The sequence below is a fragment of the Tursiops truncatus genome, chromosome 1 (assembly GCF_011762595.2).
Source record: "Tursiops truncatus isolate mTurTru1 chromosome 1, mTurTru1.mat.Y, whole genome shotgun sequence".
Lineage (NCBI taxonomy): Eukaryota > Metazoa > Chordata > Mammalia > Artiodactyla > Delphinidae > Tursiops > Tursiops truncatus.
Genome location: NC_047034.1, coordinates 128,434,349 through 128,449,008, shown reverse-complemented (window position 1 = coordinate 128,449,008; position 14,660 = coordinate 128,434,349). Strand labels below are relative to the sequence as shown.

At 46.5% G+C, this 14,660-nt stretch overlaps 1 protein-coding gene across 4 annotated transcripts in view; it reads right to left on the bottom strand.

The window, feature by feature from the left end:
* Positions 1 to 14,660, bottom strand: part of JAK1 (Janus kinase 1) — a 140,063-nt gene that overhangs the window by 12,843 nt on the left and 112,560 nt on the right. For all 4 annotated transcript variants that reach the window (XM_019919447.3, XM_019919446.3, XM_019919445.3 and 1 more), the window contains 4 exons: positions 14,030 to 14,153; positions 11,312 to 11,498; positions 3,641 to 3,747; positions 384 to 527 (listed from right to left, as the gene is read on the bottom strand). In XM_019919447.3, the coding sequence (XP_019775006.1) occupies positions 384 to 527; positions 3,641 to 3,747; positions 11,312 to 11,498; positions 14,030 to 14,153 (562 nt within the window). The remainder of the gene's footprint in view (positions 1 to 383; positions 528 to 3,640; positions 3,748 to 11,311; positions 11,499 to 14,029; positions 14,154 to 14,660) is intronic.

Genomic DNA, 14,660 nt, shown 5'->3' with positions numbered 1-14,660 from the left:
TCAAACTTTGGGAAATAACAACGTTGGACACTATATTAGAATAAAAGGAAAACCAAGGCAGCAGATGTCTGTCAAGACTTGGCTTTACCACTCTCTAACAGTTTGTGGGATCCGGGGTAAGTCATTTTACTGCTCTGGGCTTTACTTTCCCAGACTCTGAAGTGACAGCCTGGACTGCATCAGGCACTTTTGAGACCATTCAGCTAGAGTCTGGGGCTCCACGGCATTGCCACATGGACCTCTAGGAAGGAAACGGGAGAGAGTGGGACGTACTGGGAGGGACAGGCCCAAAATCAGAGCAAAGGCTCTTCTTAGCCCACTGTGCTCTACTGGCTCCAGAAATGAGGGAGGGGAGAGGGTGGGGTTGTGAGGAAGACACTTGCCAGAGAAATGTCCCTGTGGCTGGGGTCTAAGACTTTGAGGATCACTTTTATTCTCTTCTCTTCGGAAGTTCCTTCGTCATCCTTGTAATCCATGAGGGTCCCAGAGTAGATGTGTGTCCGCGTGCCTCTCCCAAGGTGCTCGCCCTGAAGGAGGAAGCAGGAAATTAGGGTGACCACCCCCTGAGGCTTCAGTGGTGCCAGAGTCTGGGACTGAGTCCTCAGTGGGAACATACATTAGCAGGGATGGGGCAACGGCAAAGGGGCCCCAGGAGCTCAAGCCTCTCCAGTGCCTGGTCCTGTCAGGCCTCCAGAGGTGACAAAAAACTACTTGGCCAAACACAGCTGTGGCACTCCCTGGGCCCCAGGAAATAATCCTCATATCCTCTGAACAGCAACACGCTATCTACCTCCAGGAACAGCCTGGGGCCGAAACATAACCCTGACCTTTCACAAAACTTCCAACAGTGCCATCAAAAGCCACCAACATCAGCCCCCACCCAGGCCTCCAGAACAGACTCAGAGAGGACCTCCCTCCCCGCTCCCCCAGGAGGCTCCTCCACTCACAGGCTGGGGTACAAAGAGAACAGGCTTGTGAGCCCTACTGCTTCCTGGCATTTTAACTTCGAGACCTCCTTTCATCACGCTCAATCGGCACCCACTTTCTGTAAATGGGTTAACGTAACAATGTACCTGCCTCGTAGGGTTGGTGTAAGAATCAAATGAGGAACTAGGTAGAACACCTCCTGGCGCACAGTGGGTAGAAGCCAATCCACTGGGCCAGTGTGTTTTGTCTGATCGCCCTCTCACACCTAAACTATTCATTTTCTATCCATCTACCTGATGCATGGGTGCACATGTGCATGCTTTCAAATCAGTGATACAATTTATACATACATATGCCCTAGCAATCGCCAGAGGAAGGTGATGTAAAGACAGAGGCAGAGACTGGAGGGACAGGCCTCAGTTTCCCCACATATGAAAAAGGATAATAAAACCAAGTGAGCAGCATAAGAACTAAATGAGATCATCTGCTCAAGGCCCCGAACATATAATGATCTGTCTCTAAGACCGTTCCAGCTTAAGCTTTAATAATTATGGTTTAAATGCTCTTAATATTTGAAAATCAAAATGTGATTCATGAAACTCAGGCATTGTCAAGCTACCGACATTAACCCCACAAAACTTATTATTTGTAGTTCTATTATTCTATTATCCTAGGACCACCTATAAATGCAGAAAATGCATTATGGCTGACTCCCTCAGCTGATTTCTGTCTCCCTCAAGAATGTACACAATCGGGCTTCCCTGGTGGCGCAGTGATTGAGAGTCCGCCTGCCGATGCAAGGGACACAGGTTCGTGCCCCGGTCTGGGAGGATCCCACATGCCGCGGAGCGGCTGGGCCCATGAGCCATGGCCGCAGGGCCTGCACGTCCGGAGCCTGTGCTCTGCAGCGGGAGAGGCCACAGCAGTGAGAGGCCCACGTACCGCAAAAAAAAAAAAAAAAATGTACACAATTGTTAACTGGGTATATTAATTTGCACAAACACCACCATTTGTCATCTGTCATAGCAGAATGGTGATACATCCGCCCTGTCTCCTATATCCTGGCAAGGTCCTGTGACTATTCATTAAAGCTGCATGTGTCATGAAGCGATACATCAAGATTATGGGAAGTTGCATTCCCAGAACATCCCACAAAAGCCATATGCTTTCAGAATAATTACTCTTCCTCGGAAGGGGTGCTTATTCCAGGGCCAAGTCATATGGCTCTGTGCTGTCAGGATTCCACAGCAATCCGGAGGCCCCTGCGTGTACCACCTCAGCCTCCCTCCACGCTGCGCCTTCTGCCTTTGTCTATGGCTTGTCCATCCTCTGGGGCTCTGCTTTGATGCCACTTCCCCCAGAAAGCCACTGCTGTCCCCCCAAGACTAGGTAGGATGACCATCTGACAGTCCCACATCCTGCCATACTTCCCTACTTAGGGCTTGTCTCCTGGTGGTATAATTATCTGCTTAAGATAGACGAGAGTCTGCCTCGCCCACCAGACTGTGAGCCTGCCGAGGGTGGCAGTCATGCCTGGCATGGGCAACTGCTCAATCACTGTTGGCTAAATGAACGCTGGAGGTGCAGAGGGTGGTAATCTGCCCAGAGACTCAGGGGCAAGGACAGAAGGAAGACCCCAAGTACATGTCAAGTTCCAGGCAGAAAAGAGGCTGGGGTACTGCTGATCTGCGATTTTAATCTCTGGACACAGCTCTGATAACCACCGGAGGGACAGAACAGTAAGATCTGGCCCTCAGGCCCTCAGTGAAGCATTTACATAAGTGAAGCGAGGCACTTGCAGCTGTGGACTTCCACTCCGTCAAAACCTCCCCAACAATTTCAGGGACCGGCTTCAAAGAGTACATGAACAAGCCAGCCCCACGTTGGCCACCCTCCGCCAGGCTCCTCAATGACAGTGAGCCCACGATTTCCCCTCCAACACCTCCAAGGTGACGCAGCCTCTGCCGGGCAGTAAGCGGCCTATGTGGATTCCTTCCCTCCAAGGCTGCTGGCACACCGCTCCCTTAGCCTCCCCGCCCTGCGTGTGGCTCTGTGTAAGGGGCTGGGGAGGGGGATGCACAACAGAAAGTGGGGGTTCCATGGGCCTCACAACCTAGCAAGGCCCAAGGGCAGGTACGACAGAAACTGGGCCTGCCTAAGGCTGCAGACTCTGGGCAAAGGCCTCCCAAGGCTGGAACACTGGTCTGAGGGATCTGATTCTCAAGACAGTTCTCCTCCAGGGTGCATCTCCTACTTCCTCACTGTGCTCTGTGTGCCCCCAGCTTTGCTCCTTCTGGAAACATCATCAGAAAGCCCAGGACTGAAATTCAGAAGTGCTTTTTCACACAGCATGTTTTGGGACAATGAGGGTCATCAGCCCATACTCCCCTGTGGAGACCTGTCAGCATTCCCACCAAGTTCTCCAACTACTTCTACCTGCAGAAGACCAGGCATGGAAGGTCCCTATTACCCTAGATAACCCTGCAAAACTTGATTAACCCAGCTCTTTCAAGGAGAAAGCAAGCCTCTAGGACGCATCAGCAAGGTCAGGTTGGACAGCAGGAAACTTGCTGACCAGCTTTACCTATCAAGGGGAAGTCTTGCTCTTCTTCCACCAGGGTCTCCCCAAACCCGACTTCATCCTCCCCACATTCCCCAGGCTTTTCTCCTGTGGGAAGGCAGGACCAGGGCTGGACCTGCAGCAGTGACTCACCTGCATAATATCTTTCTTGAGGATCCGATAAAAACTCAGCTGGCTCACGGGGAGGACAGGCTGCCACTCCTGGGCTTTCTTGGTGGCCACCAGCAGATTGGAGATTTCTATGGAAGAGAGAGGAGAAGTCTGAGCAGAGCAGCAAGGTCTAAGGTCCCAGTTGGCCAACATCTGCTGGGCCATGGGCTTGCTGAATACATACTTGTGCATTTGTTGGTTCAGTCATTCAACAAATATCTACTAAGTACTTGATTCCCACCCTCCAGGAGCTCACAGGCTAATAACAGAGCCAATACGAAACAAATAATCAACCAATCAAAATCTGTGCAGCTATTCTTAAAGGGCAGGTACAGGCACTCCAGGGTTGACACAGCAGGATCTGTCCTGGTAAAAGAGGTCAGGGGAGGAAATGAAATGTTAAAAGCTGAGAACGGAAACTCCACGAATGTAGGGCCTGTGTCCATCTTATTTCCTGCTCTACCTCCACAGCCTGGTACACAGTATGCACTCAATAAATACTTGTTAAATGTGTAAACGAATAATCAGGGTGTGGGCTGAAGGATGAGAGCTAGGATGGAGGAAGCACTTTGGGAGTGACAGGAACCAAAATTGGGGGGTGAAAAACACAAGTTTTGTGAGGAACAGGGCAGGTGACCCCAAAAGAAGGTCACGCCTGAGCGTCTCTGGGCTCCCAGCAGCACCTGACAACAAGGAGGCACTTACTAAGTCCTGGCTGAATGTACAGATTTTGAGCACACCATCCCCCAGACTCTACTGATTCGAACAGCAAACCAAACCCATTACAAAATGTGCCGAGCAGAGTCAGCACAGGTGGCTAACGGAATTTATAATCCACGGAAGCTGCCTTCCCTCCATGGAGCCACTGCAAGCTCCAAGGTTATCGTGAGGGAAGAAAGCACCTTCCACATTCGAACTAGCAGTGCGAGTATTCTAGGAGCCCCTGAAGGTTTTTATGTGTTCATGCACTAGCTGCGAGTACCGGGTCCCTACAGTGAGCCAAGTGACTCAAATCCTCACTACCCTGCAAGGCAGGGTTTTTCTTTTGTTATTTCAGCTCATATTTTCTGACTGCTTTCTCTGTGCCAGGCACTGTCCTGAAGAGCTTTATACACATTAGCTCCTTTGTCCTTATGACAATCCTATGAGACACATAGTATACCTACCCCCTTTTATAGATCAGAAAACAGATTCAGAGCCATTAAACCATTTGCCCACAGTCAGGCTTAGGATTCATGCTGCATTCAGGACTGGCTCCAGTCTCTTACCTCCACAGACAGCATGCCTGGCCCCAGTGGGGGGTACAAATCTGGGAGCCAAAAACTGGTTCCGATACAGACTCCCTTGTTATCATATCCTGATACTCCCTTTTTCAGAGTCTCCTCTCCTTCATTCTGTTATCCTGACTCCACCCTGTTACCTGGGTAAAATCAGGTTCAAACAGGCAACTCAGGACTGCCCTGATGGAGAAAAGACATCAAGAAAGGGCCACTTGAATGGTGCCCCCAAGGAAGGGTCTGGGCAATAGAGCCATCGAGGAAATCAGGAGGATGGCAACGGGAACCATTTATGGGCTGATTATTTGCAATGGCCACTTCAGGAAACATGGCACTAGGGTCAACTGTGTGAGCGGGGAAAGCTGTTAAAACCTCCATGGAATCTGTTTCCTCACTAGAAAAATGGGGGACACAGTCATGCCCCTTGCTGGGTTGCTGTGAGGGATAAACGAGATGACACACATGAAGGGCTTACTTCAATCCCTGGTGTGAGGTGACTGCCCCATAACCAGCAGCCACTGTGACTATGACCAGCGTTACATCTGTTAGCACCGTCATCCTTGCTGTACCAGCTGGTTCCTGAAGCCTTGGCAATAATCTACAGCAGTCTTCAGTGCCAGAGCTGGACGGTGCAGAAATCAAGCTTCAAGCTTGACTCCATGAATGAGGACATGAGAGGATCAGTGGCGACTGGTCAGTAGGTCCTGTGGGCCCCTATCTCCTTCTTAACATGGTCACCCTCAGATTTGGAGAGCAGCAGTGGGGCTGGGCAATGCACAAGAGACGTGGACTTTCTTGACTGTCACACCCACTCTGAGTGACCACCTCCTTTTTATTTATTCCATGAGGAGTTTCTTGTTGCATTTTCAAGTGTGAAACCCAGGTTGGGGTCTGGCCATCAGAAGCCTGTGCTCAGAAGGGCCGAGGCACTGAGGAACCCAAAATGGCATTCTCTTTAGTTTTCATGATTTCACCACTTCTCTAATTTGCAGGTGGCAGAGGGAAGACAGAGGGCTTCTGAGGGCCTATGTGAAGAAGTCGCACACACAGGGCTTAGTCTAGCTCTCCCATCCACAGCACCCTTATCCCCAGGGTCAGGAGAACTGACCCCCACCCCAGAGCCTTGGGCTGATGACTGCACCTGTAACTTTGCAGTGTTATGTAGGGGAAAGAGTTGGGGTCAGAAGACGTGAGTTCAAATCCCCATGCTTCCTCTAACTACCTAAGTGATCTTGGATAAGTATAATGGATAACAACATACTCTGGTTTGTTCTGAGGATTAAATAACTTAAAACATGAAAGAAACTCAAACGGTGCCTGGCAAATTTAAGAATTACTCACGTGATAGTAGCCATCATCATCATCATCATTAGTTACTGCTACTCTTTTTTTCTTTTTCTTTTTTTTTTTTACTGCTACTTTTATTGTAACTTCTAGTGATACTACCATCTGTGTGGTTTTGAACAAGTCAGTGAACATCTCTGATCCTTAGTTTCCTCATTTTTATAACAGCTGCAAAGAGCTACTGTGCAGATTTTTTTTAATGCAAATATGCACATAAACTGCTTGGGACTGGCAGGTACCCACCAACATGGTAGCTACTGCTGTAATTATTCACTCAACAGACATTAGTGAGCACCCATTCTGTGCTGGACACTGCACTTCCCATGAATCATCATGGTGAGACCCAGATCCTGTCTTAAGAGTTTATAATCAAAGTGGAGAGACAAACACTGAACACATTCAGTGCAGAGTTCCAGGAGCCTCAACAGAAGCCGTGAGAAGGGTTCAGTTCTGTTTCTGTGCTTCTCCCACCACAGCCACTGGTTTCCAGCTCTGGGCCAGCAGGGGTGGCATCTACACCAGAAACCTCCCCAGCTAATCCCAGCATAGAAATCACATCCCTGCCTCCGAACTGCCGCTACCTTCCCGCTTCCTGTGGCTGCTGTTCTCCATTTCCTAAGCCTCACCCAGAGCCCACTAATCCCTAGGAAAGTGAAAACCGCCTCCAATATCTGGAAGGATAGATTATGTGAGTAATTGGGGCTGTTGGGCTCTAAGGTTATAGTGCACTCCGAGGTCTCACAGCCAAGTGGCAGATGTGTTTTTACCTTTGCAGAATATCTTCAAGCACAAAAACAAAGGCTGCAGTTACTCCCCACGGCTGGCAGGAAACCCTATCTGAGCAACAAGAACACAGAGTCTTTCCTCTTTCACCAGGTTCAGTGACAGTGTCTTACTGGGAGACCAAAAAGTGATTCAAACATCAAGCACCCAGGCCCCTTTTTGTGCTGGTGTTGCTTCTTCTGCCCACCCCTGTCATAAAGACTCACAGATGCATTCTGTAATAAGACAGACTACTCAGAGTATCTTCGACCACACTTGCTACGGCCTCAGGAACAACTGTGCTGCCCTTTCCTTGAGGCCTGACTCCTTCTAAGGGAAGGATCTGACATATGGAGGGCAGTAGCTTGTGGCAGAGAAACATCAAAGAAACCCGTCAGTATTCAAGGGATCTGACACTGGGAGAAGACCTGGCACTCAAACCCCTTTGACCTTGGCCTTCAATGAGGCCCACTTCACTTCTCCAGGCCTCAGTTTTCTCTTCTATAAGACGGGACTCTTGATCAGGTGACCCCTACGTGTCCTTCCAGTTCTCACATTCTAAGAGGTGATGAATCCACCTGCAGGACATCAATGACACTGTTGGTGGGGCTTAAAAAAGAGCAGCCAATCACTGGGGAATTCTACCAAACATACAAAGAAGAACTTATACTGATCCTTCTCAAACTCTTCCGAAAGACTGAAGAGGAGGGAACACTCCCAAAGTCATTCTATGAAGCCACCATCACCCTGATACCAAAACCAGACAAAGACACCACCAAAAAAGAAATTACAGGCCATTACCTTTGATGAATATAGATGCAAAAATCCTCAACAAAATATTAGCAAATGTAATCCAGCAACACATAAAAAGGATCACACCCTATGATCAAGTTGGACTCATCCCAGGGTGACAAGAATGGTTCAACAAACACAAATCAATCTATGTGATACACCACATTAACAAAAGAAAAGACAAAAACCACATGATCATCTCAACAGACACAGAAAAAGCATCTGATAAAATTCAATCTCCATTCATGATAAAAACTCTTACCAAAATGGGTACAGAGGGAACATATCTCAGCATAATAAAAGCTACTTATGACAGACCCACAGCCAAGATAATACTCAACGGTGAAAAGCTGAACACCTTCTTGCTAAAATCTGGAACAAGACAAGGATGCCCACTCTCACCACTTCTATTCAACATAGTACTGGAAGTCCTAACCACAGCAATCAGACAAGAAAAAGAAATAAAAGGTATCCAACTTGGAAGGTAAGAGGTAAAACTGTCATTAAATGCAGAAAACCTGAAAGACTCCACACAAAAACTACTAGAACTGATAAACAAATTCAGCAAGGTAGCAGTATACAAGATAATATACAGAAATTGGTTGCACTTCTTTACACTAACAATGAAATATCAGAAAGGGAAAGTTAAAAAACGATCCCGTTTAAAATCACATTAAAAAAAATACTTAGGAATAAACCTGAATGAGGTGAAAGACTTACACACTGAGAACTATAAAATATTGATAAAGGAAACTGAAGATGATTCAAAAAAATGGAAAGATATCCCATGCTCTTGGATTGGAAGAATTAATATTGCTAAAATGGCCATACTACCCAAAACAATCTACAGATTCAATGCAATGCCTATCAAATTACCCATGACATTTTTCACAGAACTAGAACAAATAATCCTAAAATTTATATGGAACCACAAAAGACCCAGAATTGCTAAAGCAATCCTGAGGAAAAAGAAGAAGGTGGAGGCATAACCCTCTCATACTTCAGACAATACTACAAAGCTACAGTAATCAAAACAGCACAGTACTGGCACAAAAACAGACATATGGATCAATGGAACAGAATAAACAACCCAGATGTAAACCCAGACACCTATGGACAATTAATCTCTGACAAAGGAGGCAAGAACATACAATGGGGAAAAGACAGTCTCTTCAGCAAAGTGGTGTTGGGAAAGCTGGACAGCCACATATAAATCAATGAAGTTAAAACACTCCCTCACACCATACATAAAAATAAACTCAAAATGGCTTAAAGACTTAAATATAAGACACGACACCATAAAACTCCTAGAAGAGAACATGGGCAAAACATTCTCTGACATAAATCATACCAATGTTTTCTTAGGTCAGTCAACCAAGGCAATAGAAATAAAAACGAAAATAAACAAATAGGACCTAATCAAACCTATAAGCTTTTGTACAGCAAATGAAACCATAAACAAAATGAAAATACAACCTACAGACTGGGAGAAAATATTTGCAAATGATACAACCAACAAGGGCTTTATTTCCAAAATATATATAAACAGCTCTTACCACTCAGTAACAACAACAGAAAACCCAATCAAAAAATAGGCAGAAGACCGAAATAGACATTTCTCCAAAGACGACACACAGGTGGCCAATAGGCACATTAAGGGATGCTCAACATCATTAATTATTAGAGAAATGCAAATCAAACTACAATGAGGTATCACTTCACACCAGTCAGAATGGCTATCATCAAAAAGTAATAATACAAATAATAAATGCTGGAGAAAGTGTGAAAAAAAGGGAACCCTCCTACACTGTTGGTGGGAAATGTAAATGCTGCAGCCACTATGGAAAACAGTATGAAGATTCCTTAAAAATCTAAAAACAGAGTTATCATATGATCCAGCAATCCCACTCCTGGCACATATCCAGAGAGAACTCTAATCTGAAAAGATACACACCCCCCCAATGTTCACAGCAGCACTATTTACAATAGCCAAGAAATGGAAGCAACCTAAATGTCCATTGACAGGGGAATAGATAAAGAAGATGTGATATATACACACACACACAATACATACACACACATACACAATGGAATATTACTCAGCCATAAACAAAGAAAGAAATAACGCCATTTGCAGCAATGTGGATGAACTTAGAGATTATCATACTAAGTGAAGTCAGAGAAAGATAAAAATCATATGATACCACTTATATACGGAATCTAAAAAAATGATACAAATGAACTTATTTACAAAACAGAAACAGACTCACAGATGTAGAAAACAAACTTATGGTTACCAAAAAGGAAAGGGAGTGCAGGGAGGGATAAATTAAGTTTGGGATTAGCAAATACAAACTACTACATACAAAATAGATAAACAAGGTCCTACTGTATATCACAGGGAACTATACTCAATCTCTTGTAATAAACTATAATGGAAAAGAATCTGAAAATATATATATGTACGTGTGTGTGTGTGTATGTGTGTGTGTGTATATATATATGAGAATCACTTTGTTGTACACCAGAAACTAACACAACACCATAAATCAACTATACTTCAATTTAAAAAAAAAGAGCAGCCAAGTTCCTCGCCAAGTTCCTCACCTCTCCTATCCAATTTACTCTGTGATCCACCCATGGCTCCCCACTGCCTGCATGATAAAGTCCCAGCTCCTTGGCATGGCATCCAAGGCCTCCCATGGTCCCAAATCTCTGCTCTCTCAGTCTCCCCTCTCCCTTCTTTCTAACTTCACTGAACACATTAGTCCTCTAGAACCTTTCTGCAGCCCCTGCTTTGGCCTGCTGCTTTGCCCTGCACATGCGTGCTGGGAATGCCCTTATCTAACTGGCAACCTCCTGTTCACTGTCCAACATTTGGCTCAAGATCCACCTCCTCTGTGTAGCCTTCCACGCTATGTGACTCAGGGATCTTGACCATCTCCTTCTCTGCAACCCCAGGGTCTAATATGTGTGTGTGTGTGCATGTTGATTTAAACACGCATCACACTCTACAGTGGCCTCATTTACCTGTGACATTTTCTGTATTAGGCTAGAAACCCTTGAGGCGCAGAGACTGAGTCTCATGCATTTCTGACTCTATGTATCTAACATAGTTCTTGGCCCACAGAAGATGTGCCAGGATCATCTCTCAGACAGATAAACTACTGACGGGAACTTAAGACATTTTATCAAAAGGAAGAAAGAAGTAAATTTCTGCTTACTAATCCTAAACATGCCTCTTTCAGCAGCTTAATTAAGATACTGAGAAAAGGTGTATGTCTTTTCTATAGAAAATGTTGACACCTGAGGAGTGGGATGTGCGTCAGAGACAGACTTGTAACAAAACTTAATGAAAAACACCTAGAAACTGTGGGGGAAAGACCACTTTCTTCAAAGCACCCAGCATCTTTTGTTTGATCTGGGTCTCAGAGCATCACGAGGGGATGCAGCCTGGCTCTGGCTTGAAGAGACTGACCTCGGGGCTTGGGCAGGCAGCAGCGCTTCAGCACAAAGCTGATGTTGTCTGTGCGCAGGATCTGCTTCTTCAGGTGGCTCATGAGGTCTCCAAGGCTGGGGAAGCTTCGGTCTGAGCCATGCAGGCTGTAGCGGCCCTTCTGCACCTCAATCTGAAAGTTCTTGAACTGCTTCTGGACACCCAGCAACTGCCATTCAAGAAAATAATCAGAAAGGATTTGTTTTAAAAAGGGCTCAAGCAAATCTCTCATGGGTATGTATGATGTTAACAACAGGAGAAGCTGGGTAGAGGGCATACAGAAACTCTGTACTATCTCTGTAATGTTTCTGTAAAACTAAAATTATTCCCTAATAAAAAAGCTTATTATAAGTAAATGAAATAATAACTAATAAAGGAGATCCAGGAGAAGGCACTGATAAAAGGGAGTTAACACCAAGGAGACAACCTAACAGCAGTGATTTCTACAAGAGAATCACTTCATTTTGGCACTTCAGATGAACTTCATGAAAACACCAACCTCATAGGACTGCTGCTAAGATTATATGGCAGGGCCCGTGTAAAAACGTTAGTAAACACTTTTATAAAGGTTAGCACATATTATGCATGAAATAATAAGTACTATAGAAAAATTTATCTAGGAACTCCCTCAAACTGAGCTCTTCCAAGAACCTCCTGGGAGGTGGCAGACAGCTGTCTGGTCTGGTTTCCGAGCTGTATGGTGCCCCATAAAGGAAGTATAAGCAGAAGTTTTCCTTCATGACAACTTCTGTACAAAGGGAACTATTTTAGTATTTTAGTGGTTAAGAATGAAGGCCAAGGGCTTCCCTGGTGGCGCAGTGGTTGAGAGTCCGCCTGCCAATGCAGGGGACACGGGTTCGTGCCCCGGTCCGGGAAGATCCCACATGCCGCGGAGCGGCTAGGCCCGTGAGCCACGGCCGCTGAGCCTGCGTGTCCGGAGCCTGTGCTCTGCAACAGGAGAGGCCACAACAGTGAGAGGCCCGCGTACCGCAAAAAAAAAAAAAAAAAAAAAGAATGAGGGCCAGAAAGATCTACTAACGCTGTAAACTAGGACAAGATATTTAAAATCTTAATGCTTCAGTTTCTTCATCTGTTCAATGGGGATAATACAACCTTATCTCATGGGGCTAGTGTAAGGATTAAATGAGAATATACAAGAAAAGAGCTTAGCACAGTGTCTGGTGAGCTAAAATAAATAGTAGGAGTAATCCTATCTATGGTTCCTGTTTTCCCCAGGTAATCTGACACCAGGTAGACTACGTTACTGAATCACTGACATTCTCAGTACAGCACAGGTCAATTCCACCTCAAAAGGTGGTTGGGCCGTCTCATGCTCACATCTGTGATAAAAATATTAAATTTCCTCCAAAGACTGACGGAACGCAGAAGAAAGGGATCCTGCCAAGGCAACAGGCCTGCCAAGTGCTGAGCCACTGCACCCGTTATCAGCCACAAGGCTGAGCTGTACAGGAGCACCCCAGGCGAGCAGTGGCCCCTACAGACTTCACCTATGACTCTTGGCAGCACTGGGTTCCTTCTGCCATTTCCTCTTCCACTCTTGACTGAGTCCAGCCCCAGAGATTCTCCAGTACTTTTCCTTCTGGTATCTGAGGTCTGCAATATGCTAACATGCTGACTCTCATCTTGCAGCCCCTCCCCTGCCCCAATTCTCCTAGCTCATGGTGAACCCACGCAACACTACTGTATTTATTTGGACTAATTCTGTAAAACTCTTGTCTTTTAAAATAGCCCAGGACTTCCCTGGTGGCGCAGTGGTTAGGAACCCACCTGCCAATGCAGGTGACACAGGTTCGATCCCTGGTCTGGGAAGATCCCACATGCTGCAGAGCAACTAGGCCCGTGTGCCACAACTACTGAGCCTGTGCTCTACAACCCGCGAGCCACAGCTACTGATTCCACAGCTACTGAAGCCCGCACGCCTAGAGCCTGTGCTCCACAATAAGAGAAGCCACCGCAATGAGAAGCCCGCGCACCGCAGAGAAGAACAGCCCCCGCTCACCACAACTGGAGAGGGTCCGCATGCAGCAGCGAAGACCCAATGCAGCCAAAATAAATAAATAAATAAACTGATTAATTTAAAAAAATAGTCCATTTCTTGTGTTGTAAAAAATTACATGAATAACGAAGCACTGTGGTCTAGTGAGGTCAAGTTTGCAATTTGGCTTCAGGATTTCTCTCACATCATTCCCAGCTTCCAACCACACCTGAGTCACTAACAGACATCTTGTCAAAACACATGTCAGTAATTTGTCTGTTAAAATGTCTGCACCTACCATCTGGGGACAACTGTGTTAGGCCAGGTTGCCAACAGGCCTCATTGGTGCTAGTCTGTACCAGTGAATGCCCAGACACAGCTCTGGGTCTGTGATGGTCCTGGCACCGAGTGTTTTGTGTGAGCTGGTTTTCTGGTCGTGTTCCACCTTCCAGAGCACAGGGACCCCTGCCATGGGTCCCTTGCAGGAAGAAAGAAAGGGCCATAAGGATGAAAGGGTATGGGGTATGGCTGCCTGGGAAGGGGCTCCTTTTGAGGTGCAGGCTGTCCCTGTCAGAACTGCCGGCGATTTTCTCAGAGCCCCAGGCTTTTCTACCCCCATCCCCCAAGGGTGGTCCTCCTGGATGAGAGGTTGCACTGACACCCTGTGGCCACATGGGTTGGCCCCAGCCACCGTCTTGACTGACCTCAGACTTTTCAAAGCAAGTGACGGTCATGAGGATGTTGTCGAAGTCGGTGCAGCTCCACCGCAGCACGTACATTCCCTCCTCGCTTCCTTCTTGCCGCAACTTATTGATGGCATATTCTGTGCTACAGGGAGAGAGGCAAAGAGAGAAAGCTCACCCCAAACAGAAGCACTCTAAACCCCATGGGATGTCCACTTCCTTGAGCTGCCTCAAGTCTGACGGCCGCTCACAGTACCTGTCCTGGGTCCTACCGTCGTCTCTGATATGAGACAGAGAGCTTGTCTCATATGCTTGTTCCTGACTTCCCCACACACGCCGCTTCCACTCTAGCCAGAAGAGCTCCCCCCAAGGCTGAGGATGCAGAGCTGCCCGTGATGCAGTGGTAGGGGTCTCTCCCCTCATCCCAGGCAGCACAACTAGAACAGAAGCCTCAGGATAGCATGGACTTGGAGTTGTTCTGTTTATTGCTGCATCCCCAATAACCAGAGCATGCCTGGCTCAGAGTTCTCAATAAATAAGTGAACAACTGAGTAATAAACACTGAATAAAGAAATCAAGGATCAGAAAGCTGTGAGTAGAGAGCCTGCCTATCCTATACTCCCGTGTCCCCAGGACTAACAAGTCCGGCACA